At 38.1% G+C, this 24,466-nt stretch overlaps 1 protein-coding gene across 6 annotated transcripts in view; it reads left to right on the top strand.

Moving 5' to 3' along the window:
• TP53BP1 (tumor protein p53 binding protein 1) overlaps positions 1-24,466 on the top strand; it is a 73,680-nt gene that overhangs the window by 28,898 nt on the left and 20,316 nt on the right. For 4 of the 6 annotated variants that reach the window (XM_032856651.1, XM_032856650.1, XM_032856648.1 and 1 more), the window contains exons 12-17: positions 3,140-4,463; positions 10,910-11,029; positions 11,791-11,994; positions 16,403-16,460; positions 18,967-19,059; positions 22,116-22,599. In XM_032856651.1, coding sequence (XP_032712542.1) covers positions 3,140-4,463; positions 10,910-11,029; positions 11,791-11,994; positions 16,403-16,460; positions 18,967-19,059; positions 22,116-22,599 — 2,283 coding nt within the window. Of the gene's footprint in view, positions 1-3,139; positions 4,464-10,909; positions 11,030-11,545; positions 11,635-11,790; positions 11,995-16,402; positions 16,461-18,966; positions 19,060-22,115; positions 22,600-24,466 lie in introns of those variants that run through there. The other 2 variants (XM_032856653.1, XM_032856654.1) reach the window with 2 other exon arrangements.

Consider the following 24,466-nt stretch of genomic DNA (forward strand, 5'->3'; position numbering starts at 1 on the left):
AAATTGACCTTGTTGATAGGCTGGTTAGCCCATGACTAAAGTTCCACTATATTAAGCAAAAGCAAAAATCCTGTAAAAAAATTACACCAGTATTTATTCTAATAATGCTTATAAGGTATTCATAATTGGGGGGGGGCAACTGTTTAATGGATATATGGTTTCCTTTTGGGGTGATGAAAATTTTTTGAACTAGAGGTGGTAGTGGTTGCGCTGCCTTGTAAGTGTTCACTCTGAAGTGGTTAGTTTTCTGTTATGTAAATTTCACTTAAAAGATATTTGCAGTTTAATAACAGTGTCTTATATGTAAGCATTTGTAAAATGATTTACTTTTTGCAGTAGGGAAAATTACATATTTGTTGTAGAGCATGTCTAATATATGGATAAATGAAAGTTAAGATCATAATTATATTGGGGCACCTGAGTGGCTCAGTCTGTTAAATGTCTGCCTTTGGCTCAGGTCATGATCTCAGGGTTCTGGGATCGAGTCCCACATCAGGCTTCCTGCTCTGTGAGGAGACCGATTCTCCCTCTCCCTTTGCTTGCTGCTCCCCCTGCTTGTGCTCTCTCTCTCAAATAGATAAATAAAATCTTTAAAAAAAAATCAATTACTCTATATCAGAAGTAACTACGTTTAACCTTTTTTTTTTAAATAAAAATTTTTTTTTTTTAATTTTGTTTATTTACTTGACAGACAAAGATCATAAGTAGGCAAGAGAGGCAGGCAGGGAGCCCGATGCGATCCCAGGACCCCAGGATCATGACCTGAGCCGAAAGCAGAGGCTTTAACCCACTGAGCCACCCAGGAGCCCCACGTTTAACCTTTTTATGTATATATTTATTAATGTAAGAATACATGAAATTAAACATGTATAAAAAGAGTATAGTAAAATACATATTCATGTACTTTTTTTCCTCCACTGAAATAGAGACTTTCTATTTGGTGCATAGCCTGAATGTTTTCCTCTTTTAATGTTCATAAAAGTAACTTTCTTTTTAAAGATTTTGTTTTCTTGTTTGACAGAGAGAAAGACAGAGAGGGAACATAAGCAGGGGGAGTGGGAGAGGGAGAAGAAGGTTCCCTGCTGAGTGGGGAGCCCAACGCAGACCCCAGGGATCATTGAAATACTTTGTGTCACAAGTTTTACATGAATCTCTTTCTTGGGGCACCTGACTGGCTCAGTCAGAGGAATATGTGATTCTTGATCTCAGGGTTTTGAGTTTGAGCCCACACTGGTTGTAGGGATTAGTTAAAGAAAAATAATAATAAAATCTTTAAATGAATCTCCTATTAGACATTTAAGGTGTTTTATATTGTTTTCTATTTTAAATAAGAAATTTGGGGCGCCTGGGTGGCTCAGTTGGTTGAACAACTGCCTTTAGCTCAGGTCATGATCAAGAGTCCTGAGATAGAGTCCCACATTGGGCTCCCTGCTCAGCAGAGGGTCTGCTTCTCCCTCTGACTGCCCCCCTCTCATGCTCGTTCTCTCTCATTCTCTTTCTCTCTCTCTCTCAAATAAATAAATAAAATCTTTAAAAATAAATAATAAATTTGCATTGAACAGTATTGTAGCTTAAGTCCCAGTTCCATCAAATCATTTCCCCGAAATGGAATTATTGAGTGAAGGGGTATATGAAGTTTCAGGACTGTTGTTTATTGTCCTAATGGCACTTAGAAACACTGAACCAGTTTTTATTCAGTCATACTCGAGAGTCTCAAATTAATGACTTTTATCACCTGAGAGGGTAAACAGTAACCTCAGACGTTGAAATGTAAGTGGTTATGGAATATATGGAATGTTTGGCAACCTGTTTTGATTTTCTCTTTCTGTTAAAAATCATAGGCAATTAATGCCTTACCAGCTACGTCTAGAGTTATATAGCATTTATGTCAGGCAAAATAACACACTAAATGTAAGTTCTTACATAAAAACATGTCTAAGCTTTGAGTTATTTTCTCTTTTTTTATATTAAGGTATTATTTAAAATAAAATGCCATTTTAAGTGGATAGTTTGATGAATTTTGGTAGTTGTGTACAAATGTATAAACTGCCACCATCAATGTGTAGAAAAGTTTCCTCACCCTCAGAAGTTTCTTCGTAATCTTTACAGTTAATTCCTCCTCCCCATCCTCCTGATCTCTTCAACTTCAGGCAACCACTCCTCTGCCTTCTGTCACTGTAGTGTTTTTCTTTTTTGAGAATTTCACATAATTGGAATCGTAAAGTGTATATGGTGTTTTGTGTTTTAATTCTTAGCATATTTTTGAGGTTCAGTCGTATTACATGTATTAGCATTTTATTCCTTTACGTTGTTGAATAGTATTCCGTAATATAGATATCCACAATTTGTTTATTCGCCAGTTGACAGATACTTGAGTTGCTTCCAGTTTTGAACTATTATGAATAATACTGCTATACACATTTGCATACACATTCTAGGATGGGCATAGGATTTTATTTCTTTTGGGTAAATACTTAAAAATGGAATTTCTGGGTCATATGGTAATGTATGTTTTACTTTGTAAGATACTGTCCTGCTCGTCTCCATTTTGCCTTCCCACCAGCAGTGTATGAGAGTTGCACTTGTTCACATCTCACCCACGGGATGTAGTCTTTTTAACCTCAGCTGGACTTGTTGTTATATAGTGGTGTCTGTTGACCGATGATACTATAAGCTTTGGATTAACATCTGTTTTATGAATGCTAGCCTGTTTTGAAACAATACAAAGTAAAATAAGTGTATATTCCCACATTGTAAGAACTGAAGTGGGCTGTGTAAGCATTTGTTTGAATGATTACTATGAAATTGAAGGCCCACCAAACATATGAAATGATTTTAGTAGCTTGGTGATGTACAGTTAAATTTAAGTGTCTTCCTACCCTTAGAAAGATAAGGTTAATACTTCATTGTTTTTGTTTATATTATGCTGATTCTAGGTTAGTGGTTCACAGGAAAAGGATTAAACAGAGTGACTTGTATTGTTGAAAAGACTGGTGATTTATGAGCTTTGTATTTCTGAGATTATGACCCTAGAGTTCTATAATTCTTGAACAATTGGTTGAGAAATTTTAGATGAATTCAGAGATTAGATATAAAAGAAATATTATGAACAAATGATTTATTTCTTTTTGTTCCTCAGGACATTTTCATTCCCTCTCCAAGTTTGGAAGAACGATCAAGTGATGGGAAGAAGGGTGGAGATTTGCATAGTTCATCTTTGACTGTTGAGTGTTCTAAAACTTCAGAGATTGAACCAAAGAATACCACTGAGGATCTTGGGCTATCTTTGACAGGGGATTCTTGTAAGTTGATGCTTTCTACAAGTGAGTATAGTCAGTCCCCAAAGATGGAGAGCTTGAGTTCTCACAGGATTGATGAAGATGGAGAAAACACACAGATTGAGGATACTGAACCCATGTCTCCAGTTCTCAATTCTAAACTTGCTCCTGCTGAAAATGATAATATCCTGATGAATCCAGCACAAGATGGCCAAGTAGAACTGAATCAGAATGATAAAACAAAAGGGGATGACACAGAAACCAGGGACGACATTAGTATTTTAGCCTCTGGCTGCAAAGGCGGAGAAGAGACTATAGCAGAGGATGTTTGTATTGATCTTACTTGTGATTCAGGGAGTCAGGCAGTTCCTTCTCCAGCTACTCGATCTGAGGCACTCTCTAGTGTGTTAGATCAGGAGGAAGCTTTGGAAATTAAAGAACATCATCCAGAGGAGGGGTCTTCAGGGTCTGAGGTTGAAGAAATCCCTGAGACTCCTTGTGAGAGTCAAGGAGAGGAGCCCAAAGAAGAAAATATGGAAAGTGTCCCATTGCACCTTTCTCTGACTGAAACTCAGTCCCAGGCGTTCTGTCTTCCAAAAGAAATCCCAAAACAAGAATGCCAGGAAGCTATGGAAGTTGAAACCAGTGTGATTAGTATCGATTCCCCCCAAAAGATTCCAGTACTTGACCAGGAATTGGAACATAAGGATCAGGAAGCGTGGGAAGAAGCTACTTCAGAGGATTCAAGTGTTGTCATTGTAGATGTGAAGGAGCCATCTCCCAGAGTTGATGTTTCTTCTGAACCTTTAGAGGGAGTGGAGAAATGCTCAGATTCCCAGTCGTGGGAGGATGATGCTCCAGAAATAGAACCATGTGCTGAGAATAGAGCTGATGCCCAGGAAGGAAAGAGTGCAGAATATGAAGGAGATCTGAAATCAGTGACTGCAGAAAAGGAACCTGTAGAAGTACATTCTCCACAACCTCCCTTGACTTTAGAGAGAGCATGTGATGCTCTGGGACCTGACCTAGAGATGCAGGAGGCAGAACCTCCAGAGAAAACTGATAACGCGTTAACAAAAGACTCAAAAATAGCTAATGCAAAGCAGCTGGGCTCAAGTGTAGAGGCCCCGGAACCGGAGAAGGGCTCTGCCCATGCTTCGCAAAGCTTCTGTGAAAGCTCTAGTGGTGAGTGTGCTTGGAAATTGTTGTGTGTTTCCAACCAAATTGTAACTTGGAATGGAAGGTAGGAGGGAACTGTGCTTATATCAGGGCAGAAAATTTACTTGGAGTTATGGTTATGAATAGCCAATAATAGTTGTAGGTCATCTTTGTAACTTAGGAATAATCAACATGAATTTTCTAAGTATTTGGAAATTGTATCAGTCTTGTTTTCTTCTTAGGTCCCAACCGTTTTTTATATTTTTGTATTTTGACAGTTTCCTTGAAATACAAGGATTTTTTTTTTTTTATTACCCTACATAGTAAAATATTTAGAACTCTGTTAATGAGTGTACTGTTACTGTTTTTTTCCTCTTTATGGGCAAAAGTTATAAATTTGGTTCAACACATATATATATTAAATGTTAAACTGGAAAAGGTATTAGTTTGTGTTCTTTACCTACTTTATCTAAGATCAGAATAAGAATATAGATTACTTTCTTTTTTTAAGATTTTATTTTATTTATTTAACAGAGAGAGCACAAGTAAGCAGAGGGGCAGGCAGAGGGAGAGGGAGAAGACGACTCCCCGCTGAGCAGGGAGCCCCATGCACGGCTTGATCCCAGAACCCTGGGATCATGACCTGAGCCGGAGGCAGGCGCTTAACCGTAATGAGCCACCCAGGTGCCCCATAGATTACTTTCTGAAATATTTGTAGAATATTCTATATGACATTAGCTGAAAAGAATCCCAACTTTCTAAATGCCAAGAGTTCGTATAATTTAAAAACAAAGTTTTTAAACTATGAGTTTAAAAAGCGATTGAGTTCGTATAATTTAAAAACAAAGCAAACTACAAAAATAAAAAAAATAAAAACAAGACACCAAGTTAAGAAAATAAGCCTCTAGGAATATGAAAATGCCATATTTGGGCATCATAGCTATTAGTATGGGTGATGGGACTTTCTGGTGGCTTATACTTGTCTAGGTGTGATTATTAGTAGTACTTTTTTTTTTTTTTGGTACCTTTCAGAATTGCCCCTGTTTGTTAGGAGTTAGGTTTTGTAATCAGGATTCCTACTCCCCCCCCCCCGCCCTCTCGCCCCCCCCCCCGCCGCCTCCCTTTTCAGAACAAGAAAATGTAGCTGAAAAAGAAGTTAGGAGTTATGGGTTCAGTCTTTTCTTTCTAAAGTCAGGACTAGTTAATAATTACGGTGGGATTAGAACATACGTCTCCTGATTCTGAAGTCTCTGCTTTTTACTCCTGTCAACTGTGTAATATAGTTTCTCTGAATCTGACGAATAATGGCAACCATCTGAATGATCTAATATTGTTGAATATTTTTGTAATTGTGTTACATCTGAATATTGTTGTTGACCTAGGTTAAGAAAATATTAGAACCTATAGATTGTTTTAATATGGTTACTTAAGAAGATTTTTAAATTATCTTAGCAGTTGTATGCAAAAGAAGCTTCTAACATTGGGATGTTAGTTCTGTCACATTAACTATATTCTCCATGAATTCTTGCTTACACTATTACTTGGCAGGGACAGTTTTTATCGTGGACATTCCCATAGTAAAACTTATTTTTGCTAATATTTATCTAGATTGTTGAAGATACTAGTAAGTTATTTTCTGCTTCAAGATTTTAGTTTTTTGGTTTTTTTAAAAAGATTTTTTTTAAAGATTTTTCTAAAAGATTTTTTTTTTTTTTTTTTAAAAATTTGTTTTTTTTTTTTTTTTTTTTTTTTAAAGACTATTTGACAGAAGGAGACACAGGGAGAGAGGGGAACACAAGCAAGGCGAGTGGGAGAGGGAGAAGCAGGCTTCCCGCCAAGCAGGGAGCCGGACATGGGGCTCTATCACAGGACCCTGGAATCATGACCCAAGCTGAAGGCAGACGCCTAACGACTGAGCCACCCAGATACCCCAAGATTGTAGTTTTTGAGCAAACAACTAAAAATAGTAAAGCCAGTAGTTGGACTGTTAGAGAATTAAACTAAATCATTCAGAAGAGCATTGCTAGAAAAATTATTCTATACTTAAAATACAGTTATTTAGTTGCTAAAGTTAAAGAGAGACTATTTAAATGAGAGTAAACTAAAAAGTTAATGGCTCTTTCTGGAAAGACAGAATGAAAGGTATGAATTGGTTGAGTCCCAGGTTTGTTTAATAAGATCTCTGTATACTAAAGTTAGAAGGGTACTTCTGTTTTTTGTTAATAGCTTTATTGATTAAAAAAAAAAAAAAGGTACCTGCTTAAAAAGTTCAAACAGTAAGGAGAAGAGGGGGATTTGGGAGAGAAAAGGAGACAATCACTGTTAAGTGCCTATATCTACAGATAACTTGGAGACCTTTTCAGACATCTGTTTAAGAAGTCTCTCTTTATAAGATTTTACTTATTTGAGGGAATGAGCGAAAGCGTGATGAGCAGGAGCGAGCAGGTGTGCGTTTTAGAGCTGAGCAGGAGGGAGGGGCAGAGGCCTAGGGAGGAACAGATTCCCTGCTGAGCAGGGAGCGGGATTCTGGGCGTGATCCCAAGACCCTGAGATAATGACCTGAGGTGAAGGCAGGCGCTTAACTGACTGAGCCACCCAGGCGCCCCTTAAGGAAGATACTGAAATTTGAAAAAGCAAATTTAGAAAGATGGTACTTAGAAACTTGCCTTATTCAATATAAAATACACTTTTGGTAGGTTGATTATGTGAAAAATTGTGACAAGTTAACAAGTCTGTAATTAAATCCACAAGTGGTAGTCTGTGATAGGTTAATAATGATCAAGGAAGCTAGTATGTTTTGTGCTTTAGCTCTAACCTTTACTGGCTTACTTTATGGAATTATCATTCTAATTAGCGATTAATGTCACAGAGAGACTCTTAGGGTATACTGTTTATGCATGATGTCACCCAGTATAGAAGTTCTTGTATTTTTAATTAGATGGTTTTTAATCAGTTGTAAGAAGTGACCAGTTCTTTTGAGCACAAAAGAAGATTAAATGGGCTATAGATTGTAACAAAGTTAGAAGTTGGGGAGACCTTCCTGACATTAAGAGCTTTAAATAATTACTTTGAACTAATGAATTCTCTAAAGTCCTTAGTAATAAGGACAAACACCCTGTTCAGCTGGCTTGATGATTGATATTCAATTTCCTTTTGTTCATTGCTGTCTTTCTTCATAGGTTGGTATGCTGGCATAGAGTAGGATAGCCCATGATAATCTGGGATAGCAAGAAGGGACTTGATAATTTAAACAGTAGGCATGCTAAATGTCAGAGAAAGAATTAAATATGTGGAAAATTCCAGTATTAAGGGCTAAAATATTATTTTGCAGGATGGTGATAACTTGACTAGATTAGCGGTGTCTTTCAGTTGAGTTGAACAAAAGCAGAGAAATGGGAAAGCATTTGGAGGACACTGAATAGAGGCTTTCTGAATATGAATAATTAAAGGCTGCATCTGATTAATTGAATGCTGACTAAAGACTTAGGAATTCATCTTCTAGTGGAAATTTTGGCATTTTGACAAGGGGCTAACATGTTCAAAGTAACATTTTATAGGAATGTTGCTTTGGTTATTTTGTGCTGAAAGTATTCTGGGTTGGGGAAAGGGGAAGACTTGAGACAGAGCATGGAGTTGATAGGCTGTTGTAATAATCCAGGAATGAGTCATTGAAGGCCCAGATAAATAGTGTCAGTGTTGCCTATAAAATTAGACTCTTTTTTCCTATTAAGCTGTAGGAATGCAGCGGGGTCAGTGGTACTAAAATAGTTTTTCATAAGTGTTATCTTGTGCCGTGCAAAGGAAACCCTCTTACAGGGAAATATAGTGTTCAGTAATTAGTGTTTGCATGTTATGTTTGCATATTATAGTATGACATAGAAGGATGGATTTAAACATTTCATGTAGATTTTTTTTAAAATCTGCATGGTCAAACATAATAGGAGGGATGGTTCCTGTCAATAAAACAGTACAGTGCAGGTGATTGTTCCTGGAACCAAAATTTTGTAAAATACATCTTTGGAATGTTTGATATTTGTGTTTTGTGTGTGTGTGTGTGTGTGTGTGTTTTTGTCAGAGAGAGAGAGGGAGAGAGAGTGAGCACAGGCAGACAGAATGGCAGGCAGAGGCAGAAGCAGGCTCCCTGCAGAGCAAAGAGCCCAATGTGGGACTCGATCCCAGGACGCTGGGATTATGACCTGAGCCGAAGGCAGCTGCTTAACCAACTGAGCCACCCAGGCATCCCTGGAATGTTTGATATTTGTGAGATGTTTTTTTACTTTTTAGTTTCTGTATCTTTTCTAAGTTCTTCTTTATTAACCTAAAGGACTTGCTTTTTTAGGGAATTGCCAGAGAATGAATCCTTACCTACCTGCCCCATTTCTCTTTTTTCTGTTACTGTAGTGGTTTTCTTTGCCATTTAAGATGTGATTCTTGAGGGGTGCCTGGGTAGCTTATTTGGTTAAGTGTTGTCTTTTGATTTTGGCTCAGGTGGTGATCTCTGGCTCTGCTGCCCGGCAGGGATTCTGCTTGAGGACTTTTTCTCTTCCTCTCTACCTATCCTCTTGCTCATGCTCCCTCCCTCTCTCTAAAGTAAATGAATCTTAAAAAAAAAAAAAAAAAAAAAAAAAAAAAAAGCATGACTTTGTGATTCTTCACTCATACTCTTTACAGTTCCTTTAGCTGAGCATATATACTTCTCACCCTTTATTTCTAAAGTGTTTTTCATTTTCTCTTTTCATCCCTTCAGGTTACTAATTCATTTTCTTTCATATGTAGATGTAAGAGATGTTTTTTGTTGTTTTGTGACTTTGAAGAAAAAAGTATCAAAGTGCTTTATATAAAAGATAATCAAGAACAGAAGTGGAATTGGAAAAAGATGAAAAGAGAAAAATGTATTATCAGAAATAAACTTGTTAATCATCCAGTTCCTGGCACAGAGCTCCAAAAATCCTTATAATTTTCTAAGTGATAGGAGTATCTTTTGTTATACTTTTTTTTTTTTTTAAGATTTTATTTATTTATTTGAGAGAGAGAACACGAACAAGGAGAGGGAGAAGCAGACTGCGCTGAGCAGGGACCTGATGGGGCTGGTTCCCCTGATGCTGGGATCCTGAACTGAGCCAAAGGCAGCTGCTTAACTGGCTGTTCCACCCAAGTTCCCCTCTTTGTTATTCATATTCAACCCTTTCAGACACTTATGAGATTATGCGGATGAGGTGATTTAGGGTGGAATTCCTACACAGCCTCAGGACTGGGCTGTATACCAGGAAGACCTAGGGGGTTGAAACTTTCAGCCCTGCCCACCCTTCTCCTGGAAGGAAGGGCTGGAGAGATAGATAAAAGCTCTGTTAAAAACTCTTGAATAAGATTTAATAAGGTTTCTCCTTGTTAGGAGCGAGGAGGGTGGGTATCTCATCCTAGTTGCTTGGGGCATAAGCTCCTGAGATCAGAACCCTTCTGGACTTCACTCTCTGTACAGCTTCATCTGGCTGTTCATCAGTGCCCCTTTATAATTGGTAAACGTAAGTAAGTGTTTCTCTGAGTACTGTGAGAAGCTCTTGTAAGTTAGTCATTACCTGAAGGAGGCTGTCGTAGGATCTTTAAGATACAGCTAGTTGGTCAATAACACCGGTTAACAACCTGGCTTTGTGATTGGCATCTCTAGTGGGGGCAGTCTTGTGGGACTGAGTTTTTAATTTGTGGGATCTGATTCTGTCTCCAGGTAGATAGTGTCAGAATTGAGACACCCAGTCAGTGTCTGCTGAGAATTGGAGAATTGCTTGGTGGTATTAGGATACACAATGGGCAAAATGTTTGCGAAGGAGTAGTGACTGAGTATGGCAGATTGTAGGTATTTTGAGCCATCAAAGGAAAGTAAGTACAAATTTTCGTAAGTGATGTTTTAATAGGAGCAGTCTGGCACAGTTCTTTTTTTTCTCCCAAACTTGGTCATTTTATTAAAAGAGGTAAACAAATCAGGAAAATGTGATTTTGGCCATTGACTAATAGGATTAGTAAAAATTTGGAACCAAGGCCTAGTTAAAAAGTGAAGTTTTATATCTTAACAAATGTTTTATGTTATTGATGACTAACCAAAATGTGTATAGGGAATGTTCATATATGTGATATTTACCACTGTGTAGACATTTAGGTATGAATATTACTGTCATGGCCTAGAGTGAGTGCTGGTCAGTACATGTTACTTCTCATCTCCTGTTTCTTAGGGCCTCTAAACTTTGGATGTCTTCAATTTTTCTGTTTTCTGATTGTATGCTTTGTGTCAGTCCTGTTGCTGGCTATAATGAGAGCACAGAGAATAGTAGGAAATTGGTTGGGTGGTCTGGTGAGGGGGGTTGGGAATGAGCCCAATTTAGGGAGCACAGGAGAAGAATAATTGAAATATTTCTTGTAGTTCTTTTCAGTTTTACTTTTTTTGATAATTCCATTTTGGTCATCTTTTTTTCCACCTCCAGAAACTCCGTTTCATTTCACTTTGCCCAAAGAAGGTGAGATTATCCCACCATTGACGGGTGCAACTCCACCTCTTATTGGACACCTAAAATTGGAGCCCAAGAGACACAGTACTCCTATTGGTGAGTGGCTAAAACATAATGGTAATTTACAGCAGAATTTCTGAGGTACCATTCTTTATGCAAGTGATTCTTTTAGATCTGAGGAGTTGGGTCTGCCTGATAAGGTTGGTTTTTGTCTTAGGAAGAATAAGGTTGTAGTATTGGATTCTATGAATTTACTCCCAAAAGATTTTGAGCAGTAATGAAAAGAAAGAAAGGGTGTAAGGAAGGAACAGAAAGACTACTTATGAGGATTGTATTCTGTTACTTTTAAGGCAGTAGAATCTGAGTGCTAAGGAATGATACAGAGCTATTTTTATAAGGTAGGGTCAGGAAATAGGGTAGAAGTACTCTTTATTCAGTACCCTGGCTATCAGTCTGCTGCTTGACAGGGCACGAAAACTTAGATCCTCCTTCCCTGAAGCAGCCAGTAGTCTTCTGCATTAACCTATTTGTTTTCTCTAGTCAGTGCTGGGAGGTAACAATCATGCCGTCTGGAGTCTCCTGCTACCTATGCCTGATGCTGGCAGATGTGGGTTGGCTGAGGGCTCATGCAGCATCCTTTGTCCAGATGCAGAAGTGGAACTGAATCCTGTTGCTCCTCTTAAGACCAGGTGTCAAAACTAGTGCGTAGTTGTTGATACTGTGACAGGATCTATCCTAGGAACCCCCTGCAGTCCTGCAGAGCTGTGGAGCCAAACAGGCAAAATGATGACCTTGAATTGTAGTTTTTCCTGTTTGTATTTTAGTGTTCTTTCTTCCTCCTGCCTCCCTTGTTTCAGGTATTAGCAATTATCCAGAAAGCACCATAGCAACCAGTGATGTCATGTCTGAAAGCATGGTGGAGAGCAACGATCCCATACTTGGGAATGTAAAAGGAGATCCTGGGGCTGCCCCAGAAATGGATGATAAATTGTGTCTAAAAATGAAACTGGTCAGTCCTGAGACTGAGACGAGTGAAGAATCTTTGCAGTTTAGTCTGGAAAGTAAGTTTATTTTATGTTAATCTTGGGTAATTAGTAGCTGCAGATCATCTGAGAAGTATTAGTTATCTTCTAGTTACAGTGATTAATACTTGTATTATTAAATGTATCTCTGAAGTCTTGTTCTTAGAGATTTAATTCTTTGCTTTCGGCTAGTCACTGTAGTGTTACTGAAGACACTTCATTTTATAATCTTTTGTGCTGTTTGTTTTTCTGTAGTAAACTTGTATCTCTAAAGTAATTGGTTTCCATATTCAGAGAACAATTAAGAGGGTAGACACTGTAGGATTGTGGATTCATGTTGTAGGCTTATGTTGACTGTTTTCATGTTAATTAATTGCACATCCATTAGTATGGCTAAAATGCAGAGAAGGTACAAAGGAGGCTGCAAAGTAGGATCCAGATTCGAAAAGGCCTTTTACATGATGCTGAAACACTGAAGAATTTTAGGTAAGGGAGTAATACCAGATGTGTTTTTTTATTTTTATTTATTTATTTTTTAAAGATTATTTATTTATTCATGAGAGAGAGAGGGAGGCAGAGGCAGAAGGAGAAGCAGGCTCCCGTGGATCAGGGAGCCCAGTAATGTGTGATTCCATCCCAGAACCCTGGGATCATGACCGGAGCTGAAGGCAGACGCTTAACTGACTGAGCCACCCAGGTGCTCCATATTTGTTTAAAAGGATCAGCTGAGTGTCTAAAAATATTCTGCCTTTGCATTCTTCCTTGCCTTGCCCATTTCCTGTTCTCCTGCCTGGAAAAGTCCCTCTTTGTTTAACCAGGAAGTAGGGTCACTACTAGAGGAGGGGGAAATGAGGGGTTGAATCTGAGAGGTGAATAGTAGACCAGAGAGAACCTTGGGACAGGGAAGAAAGAGGGTCGGGGGAAAAAAAACAGTATGAATTTATATCAGAATTTAGTTTTTATGATAGTGCTCTAAAGTAGATATTCTTATTTCCAGACACAGAGAGCATTACAGTTACATACCTAAGGTCACAATAACTTTTTTTTCTTTTTTTTTTTAAGATTTTTATGTATTTATTTGAGAGAGACATAGAGCATGAGCTAGGCGATGAGGCGGGGCAGAGGGAGGAGGGATGAGCAGACTGCCCACAGTGTGGAGGCCCACGAGGGGCTTGACCCGAGGACTCTGGGATTGTGCCTAAGCTAAAGTCAGATTCTGAAGTGACTGAACCATCCAGGTGCCCCAGTAGTTTTTAAAAAAATATTTATTTTAGAAAACAGAGAGGTAGGTGGGGGAGAGGAAGAGAGAGAGCGTCTGAAGTAGAATCCATGCTGAGCACGGAACCTGAAACGTGACTCCATCTCAGGACCCTGAGGTTATCTGAAACCAAGAGTCTGATGCTTTAACTCACTGTGCCACCCAGGCACCCCGCTAAGGTCGCAGTAATTGCTAAGAGGTAGTCCTAGAGTTTGAATCAGATCTGTTTGACACAGAAGTTTATATAATACTTCCACTAGGTAGTTTCTAAATGCTATTTAATGGAGTTAGAGCAAGAAGTCTTAAAGGATTGTAAAGGAACATTCAACAAAGAGGACTAGAAGAGTATGAAGATGGAAGTCTATGGGGAGGAGAATTAAGAAGGTAACAAGGTGAGACACAAAAGTAAGGATCTGATAAGGTATATCTGAAAATGAACAGTGGATTTGACAGTTAGAATCCATTTGGTGACTCTAGCAAGAACTATTTCAGTATGGTGCTTTGGGTGGATGCTATACTGAAGGTAATTGAGGATTGATGGGGGAAAGAGATAGCAGATACACTATCCTTTAGAGAAGTTTGAGGAAAGAAGGAAAAATATGCCAAGTTAGAAATTCAGGATTGGAAATATTTTTTCATTTTTATGCCTATAAACATAGAGGCCTAAGGAGATTATAGAGTGGAAGAAAGTCTCCAAAGAGATTGGTTAAAGATGAGGGATCAAGGGAAATAGTTGGTGGATCAAAATCCTGGGGGCATTGGGAAAGGAAGTTTTCAAAGACTACCGCTAGAATTGGTGGACTTGAATAAGAAGTGCCTTGCATTCTCTGTGGAGACCAAAGTAAAGAAATTTTAGCCAATATACTTTGAGTTCTTAAGATATACTAGGCAGTTTACATGTACAGCTCAGTTTACATGTACAATCTCACAATAAACCTGTGAAATAGGTCCTTTATTACCCTCATTTTATACTTGAGGAAACTGAGGCATAGGGAGACAGCAGCTTTCCTAGAGTCGAATGCCTAGTAAATAGAATAGCCCAAATTCAAAGTAGTTTTAAGAAACAGGAGTGCATGGCTGGTTCAGTTGGAAGAGCATGCGACTCTTTGATCTTGGGGTTGTAAGTTCAAGCCCTGTGTTGGTTGTGGATTCAACGTAGAGATTCCTTAAAAAAATAAATTATTAAAAAAATAAAGCAAAACAAAAATGGGGTACCTTGGTGGTTCATTTGGTTAAGCATCCAGCTCTTTGTTTCAGCTTAGGTTATGGTCTCAGGGTTGTTACATCAAGCTCAGTATTGGGCTATGTGCTCAGTGGGAAGTCTGTTGGAGATTTTCTCTCCCTCTCCTGTTGCCCCTATCCCCCCGACACCCTGTGCACACGTGCTCGCCCCCCCCAAATATATAAATCTTTTTAAAAAATTAAAAAACAACAGTCGTTTTAAGAACCAGAAGTCTGGGTCTGAATTACATTGCTATTCTGCTTTTCAGTGCTTAGTAATTTGAATCTTACTACTCAGAAATTAAAGTATTACATGTTTCCATTTTTATTATATCTAATATCAAGTGGGGTCTATCAAGAGAGTATGTCGTAGCCTTGAACCTTTATTTATATTTACTTTTAATGATTTTATTTATTTTTTTTAAAAAATATTTTTATTTATTTATTTGGCAGACAGAGATCACAAGTAGGCAGAGAGGCCGGCAGAGAAGAGAGGAAGGGAAACAAGCTCCCCGCTGAGCAGAGAGCCCAATGTGGGTCTCGATGCGGGGCTCGATCCTCGGACCCTGGATCATGACCTGAGCCAAAGGCAGAAGCTTTAACCCACTGAGCCACCCAGGCGCCCCTTAATGATTTTATTCTTAAGTATTTTCTACATTCAACATGGGGCTTGAACCCACAGCCCAGAGATCAGGAGTCATGTGCTCTACTGACTTAGCCAGACAGGTTCTCCTCCCCCACCCCCTGCTTTTTTTAAAGACTGAATCTTTAGATTTGAAATTATAACTGGGAAGACCTTAAATGGAGCTAACGTTCTGGATGATAATACTGCCTTTCTTGATACCAGGAGCATTGTATCAGGCAAGCACCGTACTTTCAGTTTTACTCATTTCATCCTCATGACAAATCTGTGAGGTTGGTTCTGTTTTATCTCTGTGTTCTAGATGAGGAAACTGACTAAGAAGATGGAGTGTATTCCCAGGTTGGACTACTAAATGCTGGAGCCAGGGCCTGAGCCAGGTTTCTGTTTCAGAGCCAGGGCTCTAACCACTAACATTTTAACTCCCACCTTGTTTAGACTATGTCCAGTCATAAATGCTTTAGAAATGTTTAAAAATATTTGCTATTTTCTCTAAGGCTGGAATAAATTGCACATGAGCAAATTTTAATTCTTTGGCATTAGTAACATTGGTTTGAGAATATGGGATTTTTTTCAGTATCACCCTTAATTCTTTGCTAGAGATTCTTTCTTGAAATTGTGTTTTGTATTTTGAGTATCTGTCGCAAAGGCACTTTGGGAAGAACTTGAGTACTGTCTGTTTTGGGTTCTGTTAAAACTGCCCACTATTTAAAAGTTGTGCATCAAAAAAGATAAAATTTTGTGCATCAGTTTAAGACTTTTTTACCTAAATTTTAGTTTTGTTTTAAATTTTGTATCTTTTAAAAAATTTTACTTATTTATTTGAGAGAGAAAATGAGAGAAAAAGTATAAGCAGGTGGAACAGCAGAGGGAGAGGGAGAAGCAGACTCCCTTCTGAGCTGGGAGCCTGATGTGAGACTGGATCCCAGGACCCTGAGATGATGACCTGAGCCAAAGGCAGCAGCTTAACCAACTGAGGCACCCAGGCGCCCTGAATTTTTTTTTTTTTTTACATAAAATTTTATACATCTTGTATGAGAAGAGAGGAATTGATTCAGGAGTAGTTTGATTGTCATTTTTACATGTCACTGTTTAGTAATTCATTATATTGTATTTCTGGACAAACTCTTCTGTAGGAGGTTTGAAAGAAAATTGATTTGGCGCAAGTGAGAAAAACTTGTACCATTAAATGATAAATCTTTGTTCACTTATTCTTGACCTCTTTTTGTCACTTGTTGCAGTTATTAGTAGAGCAATTTTTAAGTGTGGTGGTACTAACTGAATTCCGTTTCTGTTTACTTTCTGTCCTTGCTTTTGTTTTTATTCAGAGCCTACAACTGGTGAAAGAAAAAATGGATCTACTGCTGTTGCTGAGGCTGTTGCCAGGTAACCAGAGCTGGTTGCTATTTAGAGGAGTTTAATATACAAAGCCACTCTGGTAATAAGGAGAAGATGATTTATTGATAGGGGAAAAAACTTACAATGAAACTCCAGCATAAAGGATTTAGCAATGTGTTGAATCTAACGTAGGTTGTCTTACTAATACTTTCAGTCTAATAAAGCTTTTACTGTACTTAGAACTAAGATATTTAAAGATGTTTCTCTTTCTCCCTTTTGTTCATGTGGGAGTACCTTTTTTCTTTTTCCTGTTGATGAGAGAGGTTATTGCTGCTTATTGGTAAGGTAATAAAGGGTTTAATAAGAGCTAGCCTTAGACCTTGTTCCTTCAAAGATTCCTGACTCAGCTGCAACCTCAGGCCATTTTCTCTTCTGCCTGCCAAGTTAATTACTGTGTTGAACTGTTAATTTTTGCTTTGTCATGAATGCTGTAATGCTTGGAGGATGAGTTTGACCCCATCCTGAGGCTCTTGTGGTAAGCTTTGCCATCTGGTGGCTGGGAGAGTAGAACTGTTTCGTTGTTTTATAGCATGAGTCATCCAGCATGAACATACTAGCAGCAGTCGTTGGTGAAATATAGGTGAGGATTCTTAAATGGGGCTTGGCAAGTACAGTAAATAAGTAAAGCAGGCCGGGTGCCAGAGCACAGAGTATTAAGGACGTTGGCTGGCTGAATGTGTGTCCCATTTGAACATGTGCCCCTGTTCAACTCCAGCTGGTTATTACCGTGCAAGAGTGCAAACTTACTGTTGCCAGACCTTTACACTTTTAAAGAGAAAGCTGGATTTTTAAAATAAAATCCTTGCTTGTTGGGTCAAATAGAACATGTCTGTGGACTAAATTTGACCCTCAGTTGTAAGTTTCTGACCCACATGTAAATCCTTTGATCTATACTCAATTCTGTTTTAGAGAGATGGTTCTCTGGGCTCTTGCATATTTAATCTGAAAGATAAGCAGTTGAGGGTCCTTACTCAGTAAAAGACTCTTTAACGTTACAAGTTAAAGAAAATGGAGTATACACTTGCTTAGGTTTTAACATAATTATATATCAGACATGACTTGTCATTAGTCTGTGCATGTGCACATTAAGAGGGAACAATGTGTTTTGAACCTTTTGTGCCAAATGGAGGGATGAAAAATAAGGGTAAGACTTCAGTTTGGAGGATGGGTATTGGGGAGTCAGAATGAGATGAAATTCATTGGTACTGTTGTTAAGGAAATAGTGTATATGAGAATCTAGATTTTAAGTCTTTGACTATTCACTTTACAGTTAGGTTCACCATAGAAATCATTTAAGTAAGCTGTGCTTGAATATCTTATCTATCTATCTATTTATTAAAAGACCTTCTTTATTTGACAGAGATCACAAGCAGGCAGAGAGGCAGGCAGAGGGGGAGGGGAAGCAGGCTCCCCGCCAAGCAGAGAGCCCGATGGGGGGTCTCGATCTCAGGACCCTGAGACCATGACCTGAGTTGAAGGCAGAGGCTCGACCCACTGAGCCACCCAGGCTCCCCTCTGCTTGAATATTTTAAATGATTGCTTCTTTTGCATTTAGGTGAAGCAGTACCACTGTTATAAAGTGTCATCTGTTAACTGGGCTCTGTTCAGATTACTTGCTGTTATCTTCTTTTTCTCTTAAACATTTCATTATTGAAGGTTTCAAGTATATACAGAAGTAGAAAGAATAGTAGAATGCACCAATACGTATTCACCACCCAGTGTCAAAAATTACTAACTCATTGTCTTGGTTCATTTATAAATACTTTCATCACACTCACCCTCACTGGATTATTTTGAAGCTAATTCCAGCATATCTCATTTTATCTATAAATATCTCGCTGCTATTTCTAAAGAATAAGGATTTTTTATTTTGAACTTGACCACAGTGCTATGATAATACTTTTAAAATTGGCAGTGATTCCTTGAAAAAAAAAAAAGTTCAGTGTTCAGATTTCTCTGATTGCCTCATAAAAGGTTTTTTTACATGGTTAAATCAAGATCCAAACAAGGTCCACATACTATGTCTCTTAAGTTAAAATTTGATTTGATTTGTCTCATCAGATCTGATTATGTCCTTTTTTGTGTTTATGTGTGTGTTATGTTAGTCACCATACAGTACATCATTAGTTTTTGATGTAGTGTTCCATGATTCATTGTTCTGTTGGGATCTCCTCCCCCGCCACACACCCCCCTTTTCACCCTAGCAATTTATTTGTTGAAGAAACTGAGTTGTTTGTTCTATAGAGTATTAAAGTTTGGACTTTGCTGATTGCATCTTTTTGGTATTTGATACAGTCCTCTGCCCCATCTTATTTCCTGTGAATCTTTTTGGGAGTTTTTAACTGTGCTAATTTGAAAAAAGTATGAAGGGTATTTTGGTATAAGGTGGTTTGGGATGCAGAGCTAGGATTTTATTCCCTTTGTGCCTAAAAAGGATAATCGCCAGAGGTACTTTGCCTTTCCATACTAACCCAGTATTGCTTTATTATCTTAGTTCTCCGAAGACTGTGTCTGTGTTTAGCTGTGTTTGTGAAGCCCAACAAGATGATGAGGCTCGAAGTCAGAATCCTTCCTCCATGCCCATGAGGTGAGCATTATTTTCATAGCCTCTTTTGAGTTGTATTGATTTGCAGAATGATTGGTACCAAAATCTAGAATGTACATTGCTACCGTTTTGTGAATTTGAGCTTACATTTTTATCTGAGGGATTGTGACATTCTAGATGGATTTATAAATGAGATGTTGTGAGAAATTTTATTTAATATTTTATAGGTATAAGTTTTTGTCTTGATTTACTTATTCTATCAATTTGAAATGATTCAGTCTTCATAAATTTATGAAAATATATCATTCTAAAAAAAATCTGTAGTTCTATATTTTCAAAATCACACCTTTTTTCTTAGTTTTGGAACTGTTTGCTTTTAATAAGACTTTTCATTTTTCTTTAGTTTCCCAAAGGGCAAACTGAGATGTTCATCCCAAAATTTAAAGTTTGTCATACTTGATGGAATTAAGATTTGCCTGATTTCTTTATTCCATAATCTCTTAGAATAGCTCTGAAACAAAAAAAAATTTTTGAGTTACAAAGTATTTTTTCTCTATTTAAATAGAGTATCTTGTTTGGGATAGACAGTTCTTACATTTAGTATAAGGAAATAAGGCAATGGAAATAAGCTTGTATTTTCATTATTAGATGGTGTTCAGTGATTCTGTAATTAGAGAATTGGATAATGTTTTGTCAGCGGGTATGTTCCTAATGTTATTTGCAGCATAATTTTAATGTTATTGACATAAATATTCAGAAGGAAATATGTCAGAGCTTTTATTTATTTGTGTGTGTGTGTGTGTGTGTGTGTGTGTGTTTTTTTGGTCAGTGCTTTTATTAGCATTCTGATTATTAAATGTGAGTTTGTTGGTATTCTTGAGAATCAAATAGCCCAGGTCACATTCTCACAACGGGGAGCAGCAGGCAGAGGGAGAAGCAGGCTTCCTGGTGAGCAAGGAACCTAATGTAGGACTTGATTCCAGAACCCTGGGATCATGACCTGAGCCAAAGACACTTAACCAACTGAGCCACCCAGCCATCCCTCTGTTCAGAAGTTCTACCCTAAATAAACAGCTTCTGTAAAATGTGGTAGGCTTCTTTAAGGGTGGGAAACAGTGGTAATTGAATTTTTCAAATAGTTAATCAAGTACTTTTCCTTCCAGCTTTTGACTTTCATTGTTGTTCAGCTATTGATGTTCGCTGCCTGAAATACTCAAACATGAGTATTTAGGTCATAGAAAAGATGAATAGAATTTTCTTAATTGCTTTGTTTTATTCAACTAGTATTGATTTAGCATCTGCTGTGTACCTAGCCTTGTGCTAAGTAATCGATATATATGGTCACTTACAACCTCTTCAGAGGTAGGTTTTATTCCTCTGTCTCCTGGTGGACTCTTACCTTTTGTTTATTGTGTTATATATCCTTATTCATTTGAGGTTCCTGACAGGACCCAAGCTATGACTACCAAATTTTTACCAGCCTGTCTTGGGCTACGCCTCTGTTCTAAATCTCTTTAATATCCTGTTTTGGTAAACTGAGCTCAACAAGATATACATCTCAGAAACTTCTTTTCTCTTTCTTATTCAAGATCCAGAGCAGGGCATTTCTCCAAGAGCTCTTCATGTTTCCTATTTTCTGCCTGCATTTGTCAGCTCAATTCTTAAGGGATGAGCTCTCCTTCCAGATTGGAGACAGCTTTCTCTTTCTCAATGACTAGTTCCATCTTTCTCTGGCCAAATGCTCTCAGCAACATATGACATGGTTTCTAGATCCTTGATTATACTGGCCGTTCTCTTCTAGGTGTATCTCAGTTTATGCCGTATAAACTATGATACTCCAAACTGAAACATCCAGATATGGTCATACCATGGTCAGTTTAGAATGGATTCCTTTTATCTTTTTTCTGGCTACTATGCATTTAATGTAGCTTAAAATAGGCATTTTCTATATGAATTTGCTATTTATACAGTTAGTTTACTTAATCTGAGAGTTGATTTTTACAATTACTCAGTCTCTTAATGGAGAGAACATTAATTCTTTTGTTCATAGTACATTTATTAAACACTTAATGTATAATGAGCTCTGTGTTAGGTGTTTGAAATAGAGATGAATAAGACATGAATGTTAAGTTCCTGTGTAACCTCACTTGGAGTTAATCTGGGCCTTTTTATTCTGGTTAAGGACATCTTAAAAAGACCCTAGGCACCTCAGAGCTTGGTGGTATCTGTTTTGAGGAGACATTAATCAGATGCTTGTGGGATAAGTGAACAAGTCACTGATGGCCCAATGGGAAGACTAATGAAAAGAAGTAGGCTGTATCTTGAGAATGTCTTTAAGAAACCAAGTCATTCTGAATTGTTAGTTGTAAGATATACCAGTATAGCTAGCAAAGCTGGAATCTCACCTATAACTCTATGCTGTATAAATTAAATTTCTTTCCCTAAAATTATTGGTTGGGGTAGGAGGTAATGGAAAGTATCTTGACTGCTAGGAGTCATTTAAGAACGTTAGAACCAATAAAAACCAAACTATACATCTTGACCTAATTGAGCTTTTTTGAAGTAGATCCCTAAACTGCCTTCATTGACTTTGACTTCAGGAATAGCTTTACATCTTTCTGTTTACCTTATTTTCTGGTGTCAGATTTCAGAGTTCGTAACTAGTGATGAGAAGAAATTTTATGACTATTTTATCATCATGGTGGGATAGTCCTATGTACCATTATTTTTTCGAGAGTATAGTTAGGTTGGGGCACCCAGGTGGTGCACGTGGTTGAGGGACTGACTTCTGGTTTTGATTTAGATTGTGATCTCAGGGTGATAAGATCAAGTCCCAAGTCAGGTTCAGCACAGATTCTGCTTGAGACTCCCTCCCTCTCCCCACTGTGCTCTCTCTTTCACTTTCTCTAAAAGAAATATATCTTTAAAAAAGAAAAAAAAGGTGAAATTATGTTGAACTTTGTAAGGTGATATTCTCGGTCACCTTCTTTCCTCCCTTCCCCACATTTCTCAGATTGTCAAATTTGTGTACTTCCTCTTGCCAGTAGACACACACACTTGCTTACTTGACATGGCTTCTTCCTATGGTTGATTTTTAGGGGGAATTCGCTCAGTTTTCCAAGTACTCAAGATGAAGAAGAGAAGGAAAAATTGGAAGGTGAACAAAGGACCAGGAAGAGTCAACAGCCTATGAAGCCCAGTTGTCCTGTCAAAGACCCTCCTTCTCCTGTCTCCCAGCAGGTGGCCACACAGGGGCCATCCAGTCCTCAAGGGGAAGCAATGGAGACAGATGTGCTAGAAGGCCAGAAAGAAGGCCAGAATACCAATCAGGAAAAACCTAGTAATGCCTTGATTGAAAGGCCCAGCCAAAATAACATAGGAATCCAGACCATAGAGCATTCCCTGTGGGTCCCAGAAACTGTTTCAGCAGCAACCCAGACTGTAAAGAATGTATGTGAACAGGGGACCAGTACGGTGGACCAGAATTCTGGAAAACAAGATGCCACAGTTCAGACTGAGAGGGGGACTGGTGAAAAACCAGTCAGTGCTCCTGGGGATGATACAGAGTCTCTCCATAGCCAGGTGAGACAACATACAGACTATCTTAGGGGCCCTGTTTTTTGACTTCATGGATTGCTGGAGAATTGAAGATGTGGTACTTGTACCTAATGATAATTCTTAAGGGTTTTGTACAGAACAGTCATTAAAAACAATTTTTCCAGGATAGAGATAGGGTAGTGAAAATTATGGGTGGCTGTATCCAGTAGGTAGTCTGAAACAGTGTTGGAGTTTGTCAAGTAGGACTTTATTGGAAAAGAAAGCCAGGAATATAGTCTAGTCTTCTACATTTAACTTTTTCTGCCACGATTTTTCATCTTCCCTTATAAGCATCATAGCTGATTGCTTCCCTCCCAAGTTTATTTCACCAAGGTTCCCAGGAACTTGAGAGAGGACAAAGCAGAGGAGAAGGGATAGAGAAGCATGAAGGATACTGTACCACGGTATTAGAAACAGAACAGTAAGAGAGAGAGGAAGGAGTGCTCCGGTGACGAGGACTGCAGAAAGAGGCTACAGCTAGATATAATGGGAGGAAAAGGATTGGGGCTGATGGAAGTAAGACTGGAGGAGCAACAGGTTCTTGGGAAGAGAGTTGGGAAGTGTAGGTAGTAATAAAAATTGAATGGGTAAGAAGCTGTGGTAGAGCTGTACCTATTAACAAATAAGAGGAAGTTCATAAAATCTCATCAGATGGCATTTGGGTTCCATGGCAGGGAAAATTTGGAAGTTATTAATAGTGCTTAAATTGCCTTTTCAGTTGCTCTGGTAGACCATCTTCACTTGGAATCTGCCTAGAAAAGCTTCATTAGTGATGTGCCTCTTGTTCTAATTGTCCAAGTTGTTTGTTTTATAAAAATAATACAGTTCCTCTTTATTGAACACCTAAAGTGTATCAGCATTGTGCTCAAGACAACCCATGAGGTTGGTATTATTATTCCCATTTCACAGGTAAAGAAACCGAGCTGAAGAGAGGTTAAGTAACTTGCCCAAGATTTTGCCATCAGTAGGTGGCAGAACTGGAATTTGAACTCAGCATATCTGACTTCAGAATCGGTATTCTTTTCATTATGCTATGTTGCTTTTCTCTTTATTAATCATGGCCTGTGTAGTCTTGTTCTGTTTATCTGTGCCTCTCCAGGAACTCCAGAAATTATGTTTATATTATTAGCCTTTCAAGGTAACACAGTCTATGAGACCTAAGTCTTTATCAGTTTGTACAGATTAAAAATAGCATAGCTTTTTGAATATAGGGGTTATAATAGATCAGACCCTATTTTGCACCTATTTTTACCATTAAAGTGTTTACAGTCTGCCATGTAATAATGTGGTTTCTCTACCTTTATAAAAAGTGTTAAACTTGATCCTAAAGATAGCAGTCTTGTTGAAGCCACTAGATTATGTCTTCCTTTCTTTCTTTGTAAAATAGGGAAATAATCTCTGCTTCTATCTCATGATGATGAGAGCAGGAGCTAGTGAGCCAGAGTGGTTAAGCCTAGGCTGTGGATTCAGACCACTTCTATCAGGAGTATTGTGAGGATTAAATGAGATAAGGCATGTGAAGCCTTTACTTAACACTACACCTGGCACATAGTAGATAGCTCAGTATATGTTGGTTACTGCTGCTGCCTGTTGATTATTATGATTTTAAACACCACTGCTGATACTGTATTGCTATTGTGTCATACAGAGTGAAATAACATATTTAAGAGCTAATTTTTCCTGCTAAGAAAGGTGCTAGGAAAATCTAGGTGGTAAGTACAGTTTCACTTGGGAAAGGTGAGACATTATGGAGGTGGATTATGGTGATGTTTGCACAACAGTGTGAATGTGAATGTCACTAACTGTATGCTTACAAATGGTTATAGTGGTAAACTTCGTGTGTATTTTACTA

This window comes from Lontra canadensis, unplaced genomic scaffold (genome assembly GCF_010015895.1).
Source record: "Lontra canadensis isolate GAN:19392208 unplaced genomic scaffold, GSC_riverotter_1.0 scaffold12, whole genome shotgun sequence".
NCBI classification, from domain to species: Eukaryota; Metazoa; Chordata; class Mammalia; order Carnivora; family Mustelidae; genus Lontra; species Lontra canadensis.